At 36.5% G+C, this 16,780-nt stretch overlaps 1 protein-coding gene across 18 annotated transcripts in view; it reads left to right on the forward strand.

Annotated features, from left to right (window-relative positions):
* ERC1 (ELKS/RAB6-interacting/CAST family member 1) overlaps nucleotides 1–16,780 on the forward strand; it is a 536,970-nt gene that overhangs the window by 183,341 nt on the left and 336,849 nt on the right. For all 18 annotated transcript variants that reach the window (XM_053920835.2, XM_053920834.2, XM_053920839.2 and 15 more), the window contains one exon: nucleotides 7,740–7,933. In XM_053920835.2, coding sequence (XP_053776810.1) covers nucleotides 7,740–7,933 — 194 coding nt within the window. The remainder of the gene's footprint in view (nucleotides 1–7,739; nucleotides 7,934–16,780) is intronic.

Raw genomic sequence — 16,780 nt, forward strand, 5'->3', positions numbered from 1 at the left:
TTAACAGTGATAGTGACTTGCAATGGTGAATATTTGCCTAATATTTATATAGCATTGTATCATTTTCAAAGCACTTTCCTATTTATTATCTATGAGCTATCAAGTTTCTAAGAACTGAGACTGAGACTTTTAAACAGTTGTAGCAGCTGTGTCCAGTTCATATGTTTACTAATGAAAAAAGGGTACCGCCTGCTGTTAAGACTTCAAGTTTTGTTCTCTTTTCATATATTGGGTATATTCAGTATGGTACCCTCATAATGAATCGTCATACAAAGTATACCAAAAGTAAAATCATATTACTAAGCTAAGGAAAGGAAGAAAATCAGTATCTTAAAGTTACTTTTGAGTAAATAGTAAATTACTTTTTTTTGAGATCAAGGATTCTCTGGTTATAATCAATTTAGATTTGGTAGTTGGGATTTCTTTTCCTCACTAAAAAGGTGGAGGTAATTTTTTAGGTAATACCTGAATATGGAAGATAAAGCTGTAAGATATATTTAGGATTAATAAAACTGAGCAGTAAATATCAAGAACAATGCTTTATTAACATTCTAAACTTCCCTTTTTATGACAATCACACATTTTCTGTTTCTTTATTTTTAATCTCCTTTTATCATGATGATGCCATAGCTGGCCATTTATATGGTCTCTTATAATTTACGCTTAATAAATAGGTTCATGATAAACATAAAGTTCTCTTTGGGTAGAAGAGAAGAGATGGCTTTCCCCAACTTTGATATTACCTGTTTTTCTACCCATGGACATTTTTCTCTGTATCAGAAATTTTCAGCTGGTGTGCTGTGGTGGGTGCACTGGTGTGTGCAAGAATTTTTAAAAACATGCAATACCTGACTCTTTTCCCTTATATTTTCAAACAAAAAAAATGACAACAGCCAGTACAACAATACCCATCCTGTGTGAGTGAATCAAAGTTATACCTATTTTCTGGTCAGATTGGCAAAACATGTAATGTATTTTTCGGTGTGCTGCAGAATTTGAGTAATTAGTTTACATGTGCCATGAGATGGAAAAGTGTTGCTCTATATGTATGAGCTTGATTTTTTTGTTGTAGAATTTTTTTAGATTACACATGTAAGTGATATTATAAGGTGTTTGTCTCTCTCTGTCTGACTTATTTCATTTAGCATAATGCCTTCAGGGTCTAGCCATGTTGTTACAGATGGCAAGATTTTATTTTTTATGGCTGGGTAACATTCCTGTGTGTGTGCATGTATGTGTTTATACCACATTTTCTTTATCCATTTATCCATCAGTGGGCACTTAGGTTGTTGAGAGCACTTTTTAGGATCTATTCTCTTAGCAAATTTCAAGTATGCAATATAGTATTATTAACTACAGTCACTATTCTGCACATTAGGTCACCAGAACTTACTGATCTTATAACTGAAATTTTGTACCCTTTAATCAACATCTTCCTATTTTCCCCATCCTCAGACCCTGCCAATTACCATTCTACACTGCTGCTGTCGGTTCAGTCTTTTAGATTTCATGTACCAGTGAGATGATACAGTATTTGTCTTTCTATGTCTGGCTTATTTTATTTAGCCTAATGCCCTTTGGGTTCATCCATGTTGTTACAAATGGCAGCATTTTCCTCATTTTTTTATGGCTGAGTAATATTTTATTCCATCCCAGCCCCATCCCAGCCCCAACTGCCCTCACTTCAGGAAGCCACCAACTTGTGCTCTGTATGTAAGTGTGGTTTTGTTTTTTATTTATTTGCTTGTTTTATTTTTTTGGATTCTATATAGAAATGAAATCACTCAGTATTTGTCTTTTTTTTCTGACTTATTTCACTTAGCATAATATTCCAGGCCCATTCTTATTGTTGCAGATAGCAAGATTTTATTCTATTTTTATGGCTGAGTAGTATTCCTCTGTGTGTGTGTGTGTGTGTGCGCGCGCGCCATTTCTTCTTTATCTTTTTGTCCACTGATGGACACATAGATTGTTTTCATGTGAACACTTGGCTATTGTGAATAATGCTGCAGTGAACATAGACTTGCATATTATTTTTTTGAATTACTGTCTGTATTTTCTTTGGATGGATAGCAAGAAGTGGAATTGCTAGATCATATGATGGCTCTGTTTTTAATTTCTTGAGGCATCTTCATACTGATTTAAACAGTGGCTATACCAGTTTACATTCCCACCAGCACTTCACAGCGTACCTTTTCTTTTTCTTCCTCAACACCACTTGTTATTTCTTGTCTTTTTGATAATAACTGTTATGATGGGTGTGAGCTGATATGTTATTGTGGTTTTGATTATATTTCCCTGATGATTTAATGATATTGAGCGTCTTTTTAAGTGTCTGTTGACCATCTGTATGTCTTTTTTTTTTAGATCTTTAAATTTTTTTTTATTGTTGTTCAATTATAGTTGTCTGCATTTTCTCCCCACCCCTTCACCCCACCCCAGCCAAACCCACCTCCCTCCCCAACCCCTACCCTCCCCCTTGGTTTTGTCCATGTGTCTTTTATAGTAGTTCCTGAAATCCCCTCTCCCCACTATTCCCTCCCCACTCCCCTTTGGCTATTGTTAGATTGTTCTTATTGAAGTTAAGAACCATCTGTATGTCTCGTCTGGCGAAAGGTCTGTTTAGATCTTCTACCCATTTTTGAATTAGATATTTATTTGTTATTGAGTTGTACACGTTTTTTTATTATTTTGGACTTAACCCCTTATTAGATATAGGATTTGCAAATATCTTATCCCATTCAGTAGTTTGCCTTTCATTTTGTTGATGTTTCTCCTTACTATGCAGAAGTGCTTTAGTTTGATGTACTCCCTCTTACTTATTTTTGCTTTTGTTGTTGTTGCCTTTGGAATCAGATCAAAAAAAACCCATCACTAATATTGATGTCAAGGAGTTTACTACCTATGTTTTCTTCTAGCAGTTTCATAGTTTCAGGTATTGCATTTGACTGTTTAATCCATTTTGAGTTAATTTTTAATGTGATGTAAGAAGGTGGTTTAATTTAATTTGTTTGCATGTTAACAGTTCAGTTGTCCCAGTATCATTTATTGAAGAGACTGTCCTTTCCCCATGGTATAGCCTTGGTTTCTTTGTTGTATAGTAATTGATCATCTATTCATGGGTTAATTTCTGGGCTCTTTATTATGTTCCATTGATCTCTATGTCTCTTTTTATATCAATACCATACCATTTTGAGTAATATAGCTTCACAGTATAGTTAAATTAAAAACAAATAGTGAACAACTAGGAATGAAATTGAAGAAATGCAATAACAATGCCGATATCAATGACAACTGAGCAAACATTAATAAAGGTGGAATGAGAATAAGGATATTATAACAAAGAAAAAGAATGTGAGGTGACTAATAGAAAGAAAGATGGTTTGGAGAGAATGGAGGGGTATGGAATAGAAACAAGGTGTAAAAAGGGAAAACAAAACAAAATCTAAAACAAAAATAAGAAAGAGAAGATGAAGGCAGAATTGAGTAAGTGAAGGGAAGAGTAAAATACGAGATTTGAAATAAAACTAAAGTAAAAATAATAATTAAAAATAATTATAATAAAATAAAATAAAAAATAGTGAAAAAATAGGAATAAAATTGAAGACAAAGAAACAATGTTAAAAAGTTAGGCAGGAGAAAAAAAATAATGCAAATAATGAAAAAGAACACGGTGGTATTTGTCTCAGCAGAGTCTAATGTTTGTTTGCCTACTCTCTTCTCCTCCTGGATCTGTCCCTGGTACTGTCAGCTGGTGTCCCAGTCTAGCTTTAGGCAGCCTGTTTGAGGCTACAGGCAATCTATAGTCTGTGACTGTCTCCTTTAGGCTTGGCTGTTCCTCGCTGTTCTGCCTTGCTGTCTTTTTATCATCACAAGGCCCAGGGGTGGTTCATCTACAGTTTGACAGCACTGCATGCACCACCTCCACCTGCCTTCTGGAAGGGGCTTCTGGTGCAATCAGGAGGGTGTAATTCCAGGTTCTCTCCTGGGAGGCACTATTCAGTCTTCAGGGAAGGTGGTGGGTGTGTCCTTCCGTCCCTGTACCACATGTTGTAGTCTGTTCCAGATTATTTCCAATAATGTATAGTTTCTGATGAATTAGCTGTTTCATGTGAGGGGCCAATCTGTATAAGTGGGTCAGCTCTTTCCTGCTTGGTGCTGATGGCAGCTCTGTGTGAGAGCCAAGGCTGGGCAGGGCCCCGATCCCCACTTGCTGCACCAATTTCTAATCTCTCTGCTCTGCTCTTTTCAGTGGAATAGGGCCCAAGGAAGAGCCAGCATAGTGTCTGATAAAAGTTCATTAAGGGCTTTTTGGAGATTCTCTTTCCCCTGTGGATATGCACCTGGCATGGGATTCTTGACCCTGGCCTTACTGTTCTGCGGAGTTTACAGTCCTGCAGATGGGGGTTGGGTATGCCTTCCCCTTCCCAGAGATTTGTACTCTGAGGTGTGAGTGGCCCTGCCTGGCTATAAAGAATCTCAGGCGCTGGGCTCTTGCCTGTTCAGCACTAGCTCAGTTCTGTTGCAGGAGGCTCAGACAAAAACCCTCTGTTTTGCACGCAGCCCCTGAATGCCAGCCATGCCAGGTGGGGCCCCACAATCCCTTTGCTGTACAGCCTTCTACTCTTCCTGGCTAGCTGGACTCAGTGGCCATGAACTGCACGTTCAGTCTGGCCTCTGCTGGCAGTGTAGTCACACACACGTGGGGTCCCTGCCCAGCCATGCTTCAGCTCCCCTCTTTAAAAAAGTCCCTATGTAGCACCCACAGTGTAGTGCGGAGCCACTGCCTGGCTATACATGCACTCTACCTCCCCAAAAGGCAAAAAATCTCTTAATCTGGGCTGTCCGCAGCCTGCCAGTGCCTCCAATAGTTTTAGGAAATAGAGTTTTTCTCTTGAGTTCACCCTGTTGGTGCTGGAACTGTGGACGTGCTGCTTGCTGTGTGTACAGCCTGAATCTCCCAGACTCTGCATATCCTCCTAAGTCTCTCCTAATAGGATTGGGTGTTCCCAGTGCAGGACCCGGGCTCCAGGAGGGGTGGGAGCTCCTAAGCCACATTTTTTGTCTGTTCTCCTCTGCTGCAGGCACCTCATGCAAGGTATTTCCCCTTCAACTTATAAAATCTCTTACCGGACTGTGCAAAGCATCCTCTGTATGCCTTGGCTTCAAAAATTAATATCAGCTAAGATTCTGTTGATTGTTCAGGTCACTTATTGGAAGATCAGCTGAAAATCTCCACTTCCAACTAGTTGGCTGCCATCTTCTAACTCTAGTCTTTCTGGCCAGTGAGTCTTAACTGGAAACTTCAGGGAACCCAGGAGGTGGTGCCATTTCCATCCCTACTCTTCTCCCCAGGCGTACTGTTCAAAGGCTCATACATCCTCTCACTGCTTCTGTTCTAGGAGGGGCAGCCTGCAATTCAAGGGATGTATGGGTGTGGGTGTGTGGGAGGTTTTCCAGGGCTACCAGCTAGTCATCCCCACCCTACAAACACCCCCTCAGGGTGCTGAGTACCCCTCTCAGCTGAGCACCACCCTGGGGGACTTGCCTGGCAGCAGCCTCAGGTTGCCACTGCTAAGTACAACTGGCTGCTGCTGCTGCAGAAGGAGGAGGTGGAAAGACACTGGGGACAGTATTGGGTCTAGAGCATCCCCAGCACTGCCTGTAGTACAGTGTGAAATCAGGGAGCAGGGTAACCGCTGGCTTTGTTCTTTTTTCCCAAGGTAATTTTGCCTATTTGGGAATTTTGTGGTTCCATACAAATTTTAGAGTTATTCTAGGTCTATGAAAAATGTCATTGGAATTTTGTTAGGGATTGCATTGAATCTGTAGATTATTTTGAGTAGTATCAGTATTTTAACAAGATTAATTCTTAGAATCAATGAGCATGGAATCTCTGTACATTTATTTTTGTCTTCAGATTTCTTCATCAGTGTCTTTTGTCTTCAGTATTTAGGTCTTTCATCTTCTTTGCTAAATTTATTCCTAGGTGTGTTATTCTTTTTTTAATTTACTTATTTTTAGAGAGAGGGGAAGGGAAGGAGAACGAGAGAGAGAGAAACATCAGTATGTGGTTGCCTCTCATGTGCCCCGCACTGGGGACCTGACCTACAACCCAGGCATGTGCCTTGACCAGGAATTGAACCAACAACCTTTGGTTCGCAGGCTGGCACTCAATCCACTGAGCCACACCAGCCAGGGAATGTTTTATTCTTTTTGATACAATTGTAAATGGGATTGTTTTCTTAATTTCTCTTTCTGGTAGTTTATCATTTGTTTGTAGTAATGGAACACATTTTTTTATATGAATTTTGTATCCTGCAATTTTACTGATTCACTTCAATTTTTGGGTGGAGACTATAATTTTCTATGTATAATACCATATCATATACAAATAGTGACAATTTGATTTTTTCTGTTCCAATTTGGATACCTTTTACTTTTTTTTCTTGCCTAATTGCTGTGGCAAGGACTTCCAATACTATGTTGAATAAGAATGGTGAGAGGGGCATTCTCGTATTATTCCTGACCTAAGAGGAAAAGTTTTCATCTTTTCACCATTAAGTATGATATTAGCTGTCGGTTTGTCCTATTTGGCCTTCATTTATTTGAGGTACATTTTGTCTGTACCCTCTTTGTTGAGAGTTTTTATCATAAATGGATGTTGAATTTTGTGAAATAGTTTTTCTGTATATATTGAGGTAATCATGTGATTTTTATCTTTCTTTTTGTTAATGTGGTGTATCACATTGATTGATATGTAGATGGTGAATGATCCTTTTAATTTATTATTGAATTTGATTTGCTAATGTTTTGTAGAGAATTTTTGTGTCTATGTTAACCAGAATTATTTGTATTTTAGTTTTACGGTGTTCTTGTCCGGTTTTGATATTAGGGTAATGCTAGCCTTGTGAAATGAGACTGGAAGCATTCGTTCCCCTTCAGTTTTGTGGAAGAGTTTGAGAAGCATAGGTCCCTAATCTTTGACTGTTTGGTAGATTCACCAGTGAAGCTTTCTGGGCCTGTTGTTTTTGTTTGTTGGGAGGTTTGTGACTACTGTTTTAGTCTCCTCCTTAGTAAGCAGTCTATTCAGATTTTCTATTTCTTCATTGTTCACTTTAGAAAATTTAAGTTTATAGGAATTTATTCATTTCTTCTTGGTTGTCTGATTTGTTGGTAAATAATTTTACATAGTAGTCTCATGATCCTTTGTGTTTCTGTAGTATCATTTGTAATTTCTCTTATTTTTGATCTTCAGTATGTGAGTGCTCTCTTTTTTTTTCTTGGTAAGTCTAGGTAAAGGTTTGTCCATTATGTTTATCTTTTCAAAGAACCAGCTCTTAGTTTTATTGATCTTTTCTATTCTCTTTAGTTTTTATTTCATTTATTTCTGATCTGATCTATATTTTCTTCCTTCTACTAATTTTTTCTAGTTCCTTGAGGTGTAAAGGTAGATTTTTATCTATGTAATATTTAAGCAGAGAAAAACTTTGTAAATTGAAGACTAGCTATTAGATACCTGATAATACCTTATTAAAATTGATATATATACACACATACATAGATACATACATACATACATGGTTTGTCCACTGTACGCATGCATATCTGATAGAATTTGAATTGATATAATACCTTATTAAAATGGATAATACCATATTGAAGTTGATATATATCTCTCTCTCCATGGTTTGCTCTTGTATGTATATCTGATAGAATTTGAACACTTTTCTTTGTAGGCACACGAGGCAACATTGGAAGCCAGAGCTAGTCCGGAGATGAGTGACCGAATACAACAGTTGGAGAGAGAGATCGCCAGGTACAAAGATGAATCTAGCAAGGCCCAGGCAGAAGTTGACCGCCTCTTGGAAATTTTGAAGGAGGTGGAAAATGAGAAGAATGACAAAGATAAGAAGATTGCTGAGTTGGAAAGGTAAGGAAAGGAAAGCTGAACGGGTTTTCACTAAATATGATGGCTAAAGTATGGTTTTAAAACATGTACTTTTGGGGGCATGCTTTTTAGTATGTCTGCCTCTGTGAATTTAGGTTCCTGCATGCTTGATGTTACTTTTTTATCTACTACTTTTTTCTAAGTCAGTGTAGATTCATCGCTGCAATCTTTAAAAGGCAACACAGAATGGGAATAAATTGGGAAGCTATGGACTTCAACATTATTGGTTAGAGAGAAAGTATTCATTAAGAAATTAAGTTTTTTACTCCAAATCAAAAGAGCCACTTGCACAAAAGAGCACAAATAGCCACTTGCTTCTTTATTATTTATCTACCTAAGGAGAAAATGAGCCTCAAGTTCAAAGAGTTAATATTTTTTTATTGGTTAGTCCTTTTTTTGTTGAGCTGATGCTATTTGGGCTATACATTTTTAGACTTTTAGAACCTGAATTATAGAAAAGCAGATTATTATACCAGTGATGAATAGGCCAAATTTAGAAGAAGGAGGATATTTTGAGGACAGTTTAGGAGACTTGGATATGATATTTATGGATCTCTGACTTTGAATTTTTCCAAATGAGCGGTGTTTGAACAGATCCAGCCAGACAGCTCTCTTGGAATTTCTTTTGTCTATTTTTCTTATTAGGATGTACTGTACTAAAAATTAAGCACGTGCCTCTTGACCTCTTCTTTTACACCTGCCATATAGTTAGCATGAATTCAGAAGTGCATAGAAATACTTCTTCCAGTAGAACTTCATTTATCACCCATATTTTTCTGAACAGTCAGACGGACAGTGACGGAATGAAATCACTAATCTGTGTGGCTTCTTGGAGCCTGATTCTTAGGGATATTTTTATTTGTATTTTCCCGAAGGTTGGGAAGTATTAGATTACTTTCATAAATTGTTTATTAAATTTTAAACTTTTGGGTTACTGGTAGACCTGATATTTTCCCCTAGAAATTATTATTTCTCTTGTTCTGTATCAGTAGAATTTTGATTTTCAAGAAATGAAAAAAACAAATTGGAATGTTCCCAGTGAAAAAGAATTCTGATCCTACAGTTCTTTTTCATTTTTCTGAAAGTGTGAATAACATGGTCTGATTACCCATTCACTTGCTTTCTTATCTTGATATTAACTTTATTTATATTTTCTGGTTATATTATGACAAATGGATAAATTCTTTGTCAAAATTAACAATTACAAGAGTCTCAAGATTACATTATATGCATTTTTGTGTGTCTTCCTTCATGTTTGCTCTGCATCTCCCCCACATGCGTGTGCGTGCACACACTCCCCTTACATACTCTCATGAATGCATGCCTCTCATTACTGTTGTGTCAGCCTGAAATCAGTAGCAATACTGCATAGATTTTAAATATGACACTCTTGATGGATTAGTGAAGTCCCACTAAATATATTTCAATATTTCAGAAAAGAAATTCCTTGATAAAGTTTTAATCTTTGGTTTGATTTCTTGGGTTGGAAATCTATGTGGAAATTACCACTTGTTTGACAAACATTTCAGTTCATTTTGGACCCAGTATTGCCTTTGGCAGATGGATATGATTTGAATAAGAGTAAGAAATAGGATTAAATCTATATTTGATATCCACATAGCTTTTTTTTTTCTTGGAAAATACTCACTTTTTTTCTTTTTTTCTTTTTTTTAATTAAACATTTTTTTATTGTTGTTCAATTACAGTTGTCTGCATTTTCTCCCCACCCCTCCACCCCACCCCAGCCAAACCCACCTCCCTCCCCTGCCTCCACCCTCCCTGTTGGTTTTGTCCATATGTCCTCTATAGCTTTTATTAGATATGTATTTCCCAAATTTTGAGTTATAAATGATCTACCTTTTCCATGGAATGTACCACACATTTGATAAGTCACTGATCATGCAAGGTTATAATTTTGTTTTAGGATTTGACACAAAGTTTCTTGGCTACCAGAAAAAGAAACAGTTTTTAAACTCAGTTTTTGCTTACTGGCTTTGTAATTTGTTACTGAGCAAAGTAGTTTAAGATAGGAGTAGATGGTCAAGGGCGGTTGGAGTTACGTAAAGCCTTTTGTTCCCAGATTTGTTACTGAGGTGCGTGCATGTGGTTGCCATGTTTCTCACTGTTTGCTTCTTGTGTCATCATTGTACTGTTTCCTGTGTGGGTGTCTGTGGCCCAGTGATTTATAATTTGAGTTTCTTTACCTTTCTTTTGATTTTTCTTATCATGATCGTATTCCTTTGGAGTCTTGGTATCTACACGTTTATATGCGTGTTCCCTTGTGGCCATGCTGTTTCTCAGAAAGCCAGGCTCCCGCAGTTGGTACCTTCCATGCCAGGTTTCTGTCCCTGCACCGTAGGAGGTTTGGTTGGGACTTCCCGGGAAAGTGAGTGTTGTGTGAGGCACAGTGCTGTACTAACTGAATTGCTGCTGCTGGGGCTCGCTGGAGATTTTGCTTGATCAGAGTTAAAGAACAGCTGGTTGTGTGTCAAGTTTAACTGTACTTCTTAGGTACATTGTTTGTGGATCATTGTTTGTGTATTTGGTAAGATTCTGATACTGTTGGTTATAATTTTCTTAGTCTATTTTTCTAGCCCATGTTTGTGTGGTGGTTCTTATGCTGGAATGCCCTTTTCAGTCCTCTTAGCTGATGCAACTGTGTGCTGCATCATAATTCAGGAGGTAGAATTAATTTTTAAAGGATGTTCAGCAACCATCTAAGTGCAAAAATAAAGGCAGACAGTTACAATTATTGAACTAAAGAAAATTCTTAGTATTCTTTAAAAATTTTTTAGTATGTCTTATGTAAGGGTACCCAATATTAAAAGGTTTAGATTACATCATGAAAAATTCTCGGACCTATTTGTAATCTTGTGAACAATGAATAGTCCCTTAGATTGCTTTTGTATTCGTGCCTGTCAGAAGGTGGCCTAGTGGTGAACCACTGTCTTGACCTACTGCAGCTTTAAAAAGAAGATTTTATAAGTCCACCCATACATCTGCAAATATAAAATATTTTTTCCAATTAAATCCAAGAATTACTATTTCTAAACTCATATTCCATACTGTGATGTATATCAGCTGGATTTCAACTAGACAGCACCAGTAAGAGAGATGTGTACATACATGCACACATACAAACATGGATGTCATACGCACCATATGTACACATTTATTACAAAGAACTGTACAATAGTATATGTGTGTGTATATTTATACATGTACACATATGTGAAAAGATTTATTACAGGTAGTTGTCTTGCATTATTGTCCGGGGTGGCTAAGCAAGTATGAACTCTGTATGGTAAGCTGTCAAGAAGAAAAAATCGCTAGTGGGATAGAACTCCCGTGGGCATGGGCCAAAATTGTGGTCTGCAGGCAGAATTTTTTCTCTCCTGGGAAAATGTTTCAGTTATGCTCATTTCGATTATCTGGGATAATTTTTACTTAAATGGATTACAGGTTTTAATTATATCTGCAAAATAGCATTACATCTAGATTAGTGTGTGTTTAAGTAACTGGGCACTGTAGCTGAGAATTAGACACTTCAAGAAAGTCATCACCGGGTGGTTCTGGATAGTCTTTATAGATCAACTTAAGGGAAAAAACCCAGAAAACTAGAACTTGCCATGTCCTCACATAAATGGATCAATTTGGATTAACTTCACCAACCCTGAATGTAATAGAAAATTTCTCTTCTAAAGTGACCATTTTAGAGGGTTTTTAAAAAGATTCATAATGAGTGGGCTTTTCTTTGACATTATGTTTAACATATTTATTTAGTAATGTACTAAAATTCTGGTAGAACTATGATATTAGCATCCTTTCAGACTCCTAAAAGAATTGTTCATTGTCTGCTTTTTCATGCATGCTGTTCCTTTTAGCTAAATACTCATGTCATCGGCTGTACTGGGAGAATTATCCACTATGCAATGTTGTATTTGCTTCATAATACAGGAAAACTAATTCTATTTGCAGCAGAAATCCTCAATTTACTCTAATATGAGGGTCATTTAGATTAGATTCAACTTATTTAGAAATTTTTATATGTAGAGAAATTTAATTTTCATGTAATTTAATTATCAAGCATTGCCTTCGGTGTATCAAAGTTAGGAATTTTCATTGATCTAAAGAATAATAAAAAATGTAAAAAATAAAAAATAAAAAAACATAATAATAAAAAAGAATAATAGAATCTATTGTATAACCTAATAATTAATTTAAAATGTGGATTTATTGTGTTTCCCAATTTGTAGGAATACAAAAACTGGGATTTTAATGGACATAGGTTTCATTTTGGGGTACTTTAAAATTTAGCAGAGAGATTAATAAATGAGCAGAAAGGACATACTTTCTTCTAAGCCTTTAATCTTTGAAAGCCCTGAAGTTCTTTTTATTCCTTTTTTGGGGGGTGGGGAGGGCGCTTGTTTATCTCCCTTTAAATGTGCATCTCCAAAAATACCACTGTTGATAAGATTTATAGTTATCAAGCTCTTGAAAATAATACCCAATCTGTGAGTTTAGTTTTTCTTTCCATAACCAGTAAAAATAAAAATGTCATTGTGAACAATTGAGATTGGCCTCTTTTTGACTTTGAGCATGTATTGTACACTGTTTTCTATATGCCAAAGAGTCTTGGAGTTTTATAGACAGGAATCTGTAAGTATCACAGAACATATGAAGTACACCCAGGTGCTATGTCAGCAGACTTACATTCTTATCCTGGATCTACCAGTTAGTGTGATTGTGAGGAAGTTAATTTTTTAATTTGTTTTTCATCTTTTTATCTTATATAATGGAGATGATAAATCTTTTTTGATTATTCTCATGATTGTAAAAACTCATTTAAAGTACTGAAACATTACAAAAAATTAATGTACAAATTGAAATGGTGCTAGTGTTCATGAAATACACTTAAGGTAAAATTTAGATCCTGGAGACAGTCTGGATGACACTGACAGTTAAAAATCTAAGTCTTTGGAGGATAATACTAATTTCAGTGAGATTGATTAATTTTTAAAAAGGTAAACTGCCTGTTATTATAAAAAATAATAACCTCAGAGGTTTGAAGCTGTGTAGGAATATTAAGCATGGCTATTTTGTTCTTTCGCTGCTGAACAGTATTAGAAATGAATTGATGTTTATAGAGCCTTATGTTTTTCTTCCTCATTACTTTTAGATTGCATCATTTGAGGCAGACTTTGGTAGATTTGAATGAGAAATACTGTTTGTGATTGGGAAAAATATTTTTAGTTTTCACATTTGAGAGCATTATATCAAATTCTTCCAAACAAATTAGAATCCTGTAATTCTCAGCACAGGTGACAAAGATTTGGCCCTCCATCTGGTTCTGTCCGTCCCGGCACCTTGTTTCTACCTGGTGGCAGTACCGAGCTCTCACTTAACTGTTAAGGAGTAGTTACATTTATGCTGTCCTAAATTACATTTGGCCCTTTGAGGGCAACTGCAAGGCTGATGTGGCCCCTGGTGAAAATGAATTTGACAGCCCTGCTGAATCTACAGAATAACCAAAGTTGTCAGTATTTTTATGCTTTTGTTCATGTATAACTTGGATCCGAGAAATGGAGTGGTGTGGGTAAAGGAGTAGTCAGGTGTATGGTGACTAAGCTAACCAAAGTTGTAAAATCATAGTTAGCTACTTAAATGGAAATGGGGAGCACTGACTTTCTCTTCTTTTCCTTTGTGTTTAAGAAATAAATTTTTCCCTGTCCTGGGAAGTGGTAAATTTTAGATAAGTTTTTTTCTTTAGAAAATTACATTAAGGTACAGTGATGTTATCTACTGTAAAAATACATTTATTGAGAGTTGAAAACCTGAAATTACTAATTTTTAGTAATCTGTGACCTCTCCCCCTTCTCTAATCCTGTGCTGTATGTTTCTTCTGTGTCTATGAATAATACTATTTTTGAATATTGTCCTTATTAATTCTTTCTAACTTTCTCTTTCACATTTTCTTCCTGGATATGCTGTTTTCTTCAGTCTCACCTCAAGGTCAGTATGATTGTACTAAAATAAAGACGTGGTAGACCATTGTATGCTAACACTGTTTTGATCTGAAATGATAGAAGTTATTCCAGGAGAGCAATGTGTAGAGATCTAGTTATGAGTGCATAAATGTCAGGAGTTTTAGATTTACCAAAAGAGTGGACTCAGAGTTCTTTGTCTCAAAACAGTATGAGTGGTCGGAAGCAAGAATTAGACCGGCCAGGTTTTGAATGAGACAAACGAAGATGAAAGGAACCACCAGGGGAATGAGGGGAAAAAATACTGTTTTAATTTAATTAATATTTCACCAGAGACATTCTGGCTAATAGCATATTAACTAGCAGGATGAATTGCAGCATGAATGATGGAGGGAAAGTTGCCACAGTATGGATTTATATAACTTTTAAATTATTTCACATGCACAAATCTACTCACACCTTTAAATTTTGGGTTTGTTTTGTGATTCTGCTGAGGGTAGAACTAATGGTAACAAAACCATCCACCGCTACTGCTATTCGTGTGTCAGAGGCACTATGGTAGAAGCTTTACATCTTCATTAGTAAGTAAATTAGAAAGTAAAGGTGGCATAAAATAATTGGAAACCCTCCTTTTAAAAGTTACTCATTTTGCATGAGTCTTAGGAATGTAAATTAAAGTATGAGAATTTCTGAGAGGGTTCATAAAATGATAGTACTAATACCATATCATTTTATGTAACAGCTCTTTTCTAATAATAATAACATCGTATATATTTACTATTTATAGAAACACCTGTCTCTTGACTTACAGCTAGTATATGAGTTACACAGGCCAGATTATGCTGATGAGGAACTATGATTAGGGAACATGATTTCTCTAGGGTCAATCAACTAGTAAGTGATGGTACTTGGATTTGAAGCTATGTCTTCTCGTTTCAACCTCAGAGCTCTTTATATTTTATGCACGGTGGTCTAGGAATTAGAGTATGAGTTATGAAACCTCAGAGTGCTTGAATTTTCTTAGGTAGATTTCTCATCTGTAAAACTGGGATAATTATCTAATCGAAAGGGTTGTTGTGAACATGGAATGAGTTAATACAGTGAGCACTTACAGCAGTGACTGGCATGAGGAAAGCAATCAATAAACGGATCTATTACAATCAGTTGTTTTTGCCTTTTTCATGGAGCCCTATTTGACCCAGGATATCATAGCATGGTGTGAAACATTTCAGCTTCTTTAAAACACTGTACTGACTTTATTTATTCATACCAATGTTAATAGAGAGTGCAAAGTAGAATCCCAATGCAGAGTTGTGTATGTTTAGGAAATGAAAAAAAGAACACATATTTCTTCTATATTGATATTTTAAGATTCCACTTAGCTTTTTAAATGCTAAAATGTTTGTTGTAAGTAGAAAGATGAAGTTGAGGCATTTTGAAACAAAGATCTCCTTCCCATTTCTACTGTCCGATATTTCTTCTCAATATTTAAATCGCAGACTTAGTGGGGTTTTTTTTCATAGTTGTTCAGTTACAGTTGTCCTGCCTTTTCCCCATTGAACAATACCCTTGCTGCAAACCGGCCCCACTCCCACAGCCAACTGCCCCCTGCCCAACCATTGTCTGTGCCATTAGTCCTCTATTTGTGTTCCTTTGCTTTCCCCTTCTCCCCTTCTTTGAATTGGTGATTCAGGATTCTTAGGGTATAGTCCCAGCAGTAGGATCACTGGATTGAAAGGCAGTTCCAACTTTAGTTTTTTGCGGAAATTCCATACTGTTTTCTACTGTGGCTGCACCAGTCTGCATTCCCACCAACAGCGCACTAGAGTTCCCTTTTCTCCACAACCTCACCAACACTTGCAGTTTGTTAATTTATTAATGATGGCCATACTGACCAGTAGGAAGTGGTATGTCATTGAGGTTTTAATTTGCATCTCTCTGATGGCTAGTGATGTTGAGCATCTTTTCATGTGACTTTGGGCTCTCTCTATGTCCTCCTTGGAGAAGTGTCTGTTTAGGTCCTTTGCCCATTTTTTAAGTGGGTTGTTTGTCTTCCTGGGATGGAGTCGTGTGAGTTCTTTATATATTTTGGAGATCAAACCCTTGTCTGAGGTATCATTGGCAAATATGTTTTCCCATATGGTTAGTTCTCTTTTCATTTTAATGCTGTTTTCTTTAGCTGTGCAGAAGCTTTTTATTTTGATAAGATCCCATTTGTTTATTCTTTATGTCCCTTGCTCTAGGAGACATATTGGTATAAAAATTGCTGCATGGAGTATCTGAGATTTTCCTGCCAATGTTCTCCTCTAAGACTTTTATGGTGTCACGACTTATACTTAAGTCTTTTATCCACTTTGAATTTATTTTTGTGTATGGTGTAAGGTGGTAATCGGGTTTCATTTTTTTTTTGCATGTAGCTGTACAGCTTTCCCACTACCATTTGTTGAAGAGGCTATTTTTACTACATTTTATGCTTCTTCCCCCTTTGTCAAATATTAATTGACCATAGAGACTTGGGTTTGATTATTTCTGGGCTCTCTGTTCTGTTCCATTGGCCTATGCTCTGTTCTTCTGCCAGTACCAGACTGTTTTGATTACAGTGGCCTTGTAATATAATTTGATATCATGTACTATGATCCTTCCTACTTTGTTCTTTTTTCTCAAGATTGCTGAGGCTATTTGGGGTCATTTATGGTTCCATATAAAGCTTTGAAATGTTTGTTCTATATCTGTGAAATAGGTCATTGGTATTTTAATAGGGATTGCATTGAATCTATAAATTGCTTTGGGTAGTATGGACATTTTAATGATGTTAATTCTTCCAGTCCATGAACACGGTATAGTT

The sequence above is a fragment of the Desmodus rotundus genome, chromosome 3 (assembly GCF_022682495.2).
Source record: "Desmodus rotundus isolate HL8 chromosome 3, HLdesRot8A.1, whole genome shotgun sequence".
In the NCBI taxonomy this organism is placed as follows: Eukaryota; Metazoa; Chordata; class Mammalia; order Chiroptera; family Phyllostomidae; genus Desmodus; species Desmodus rotundus.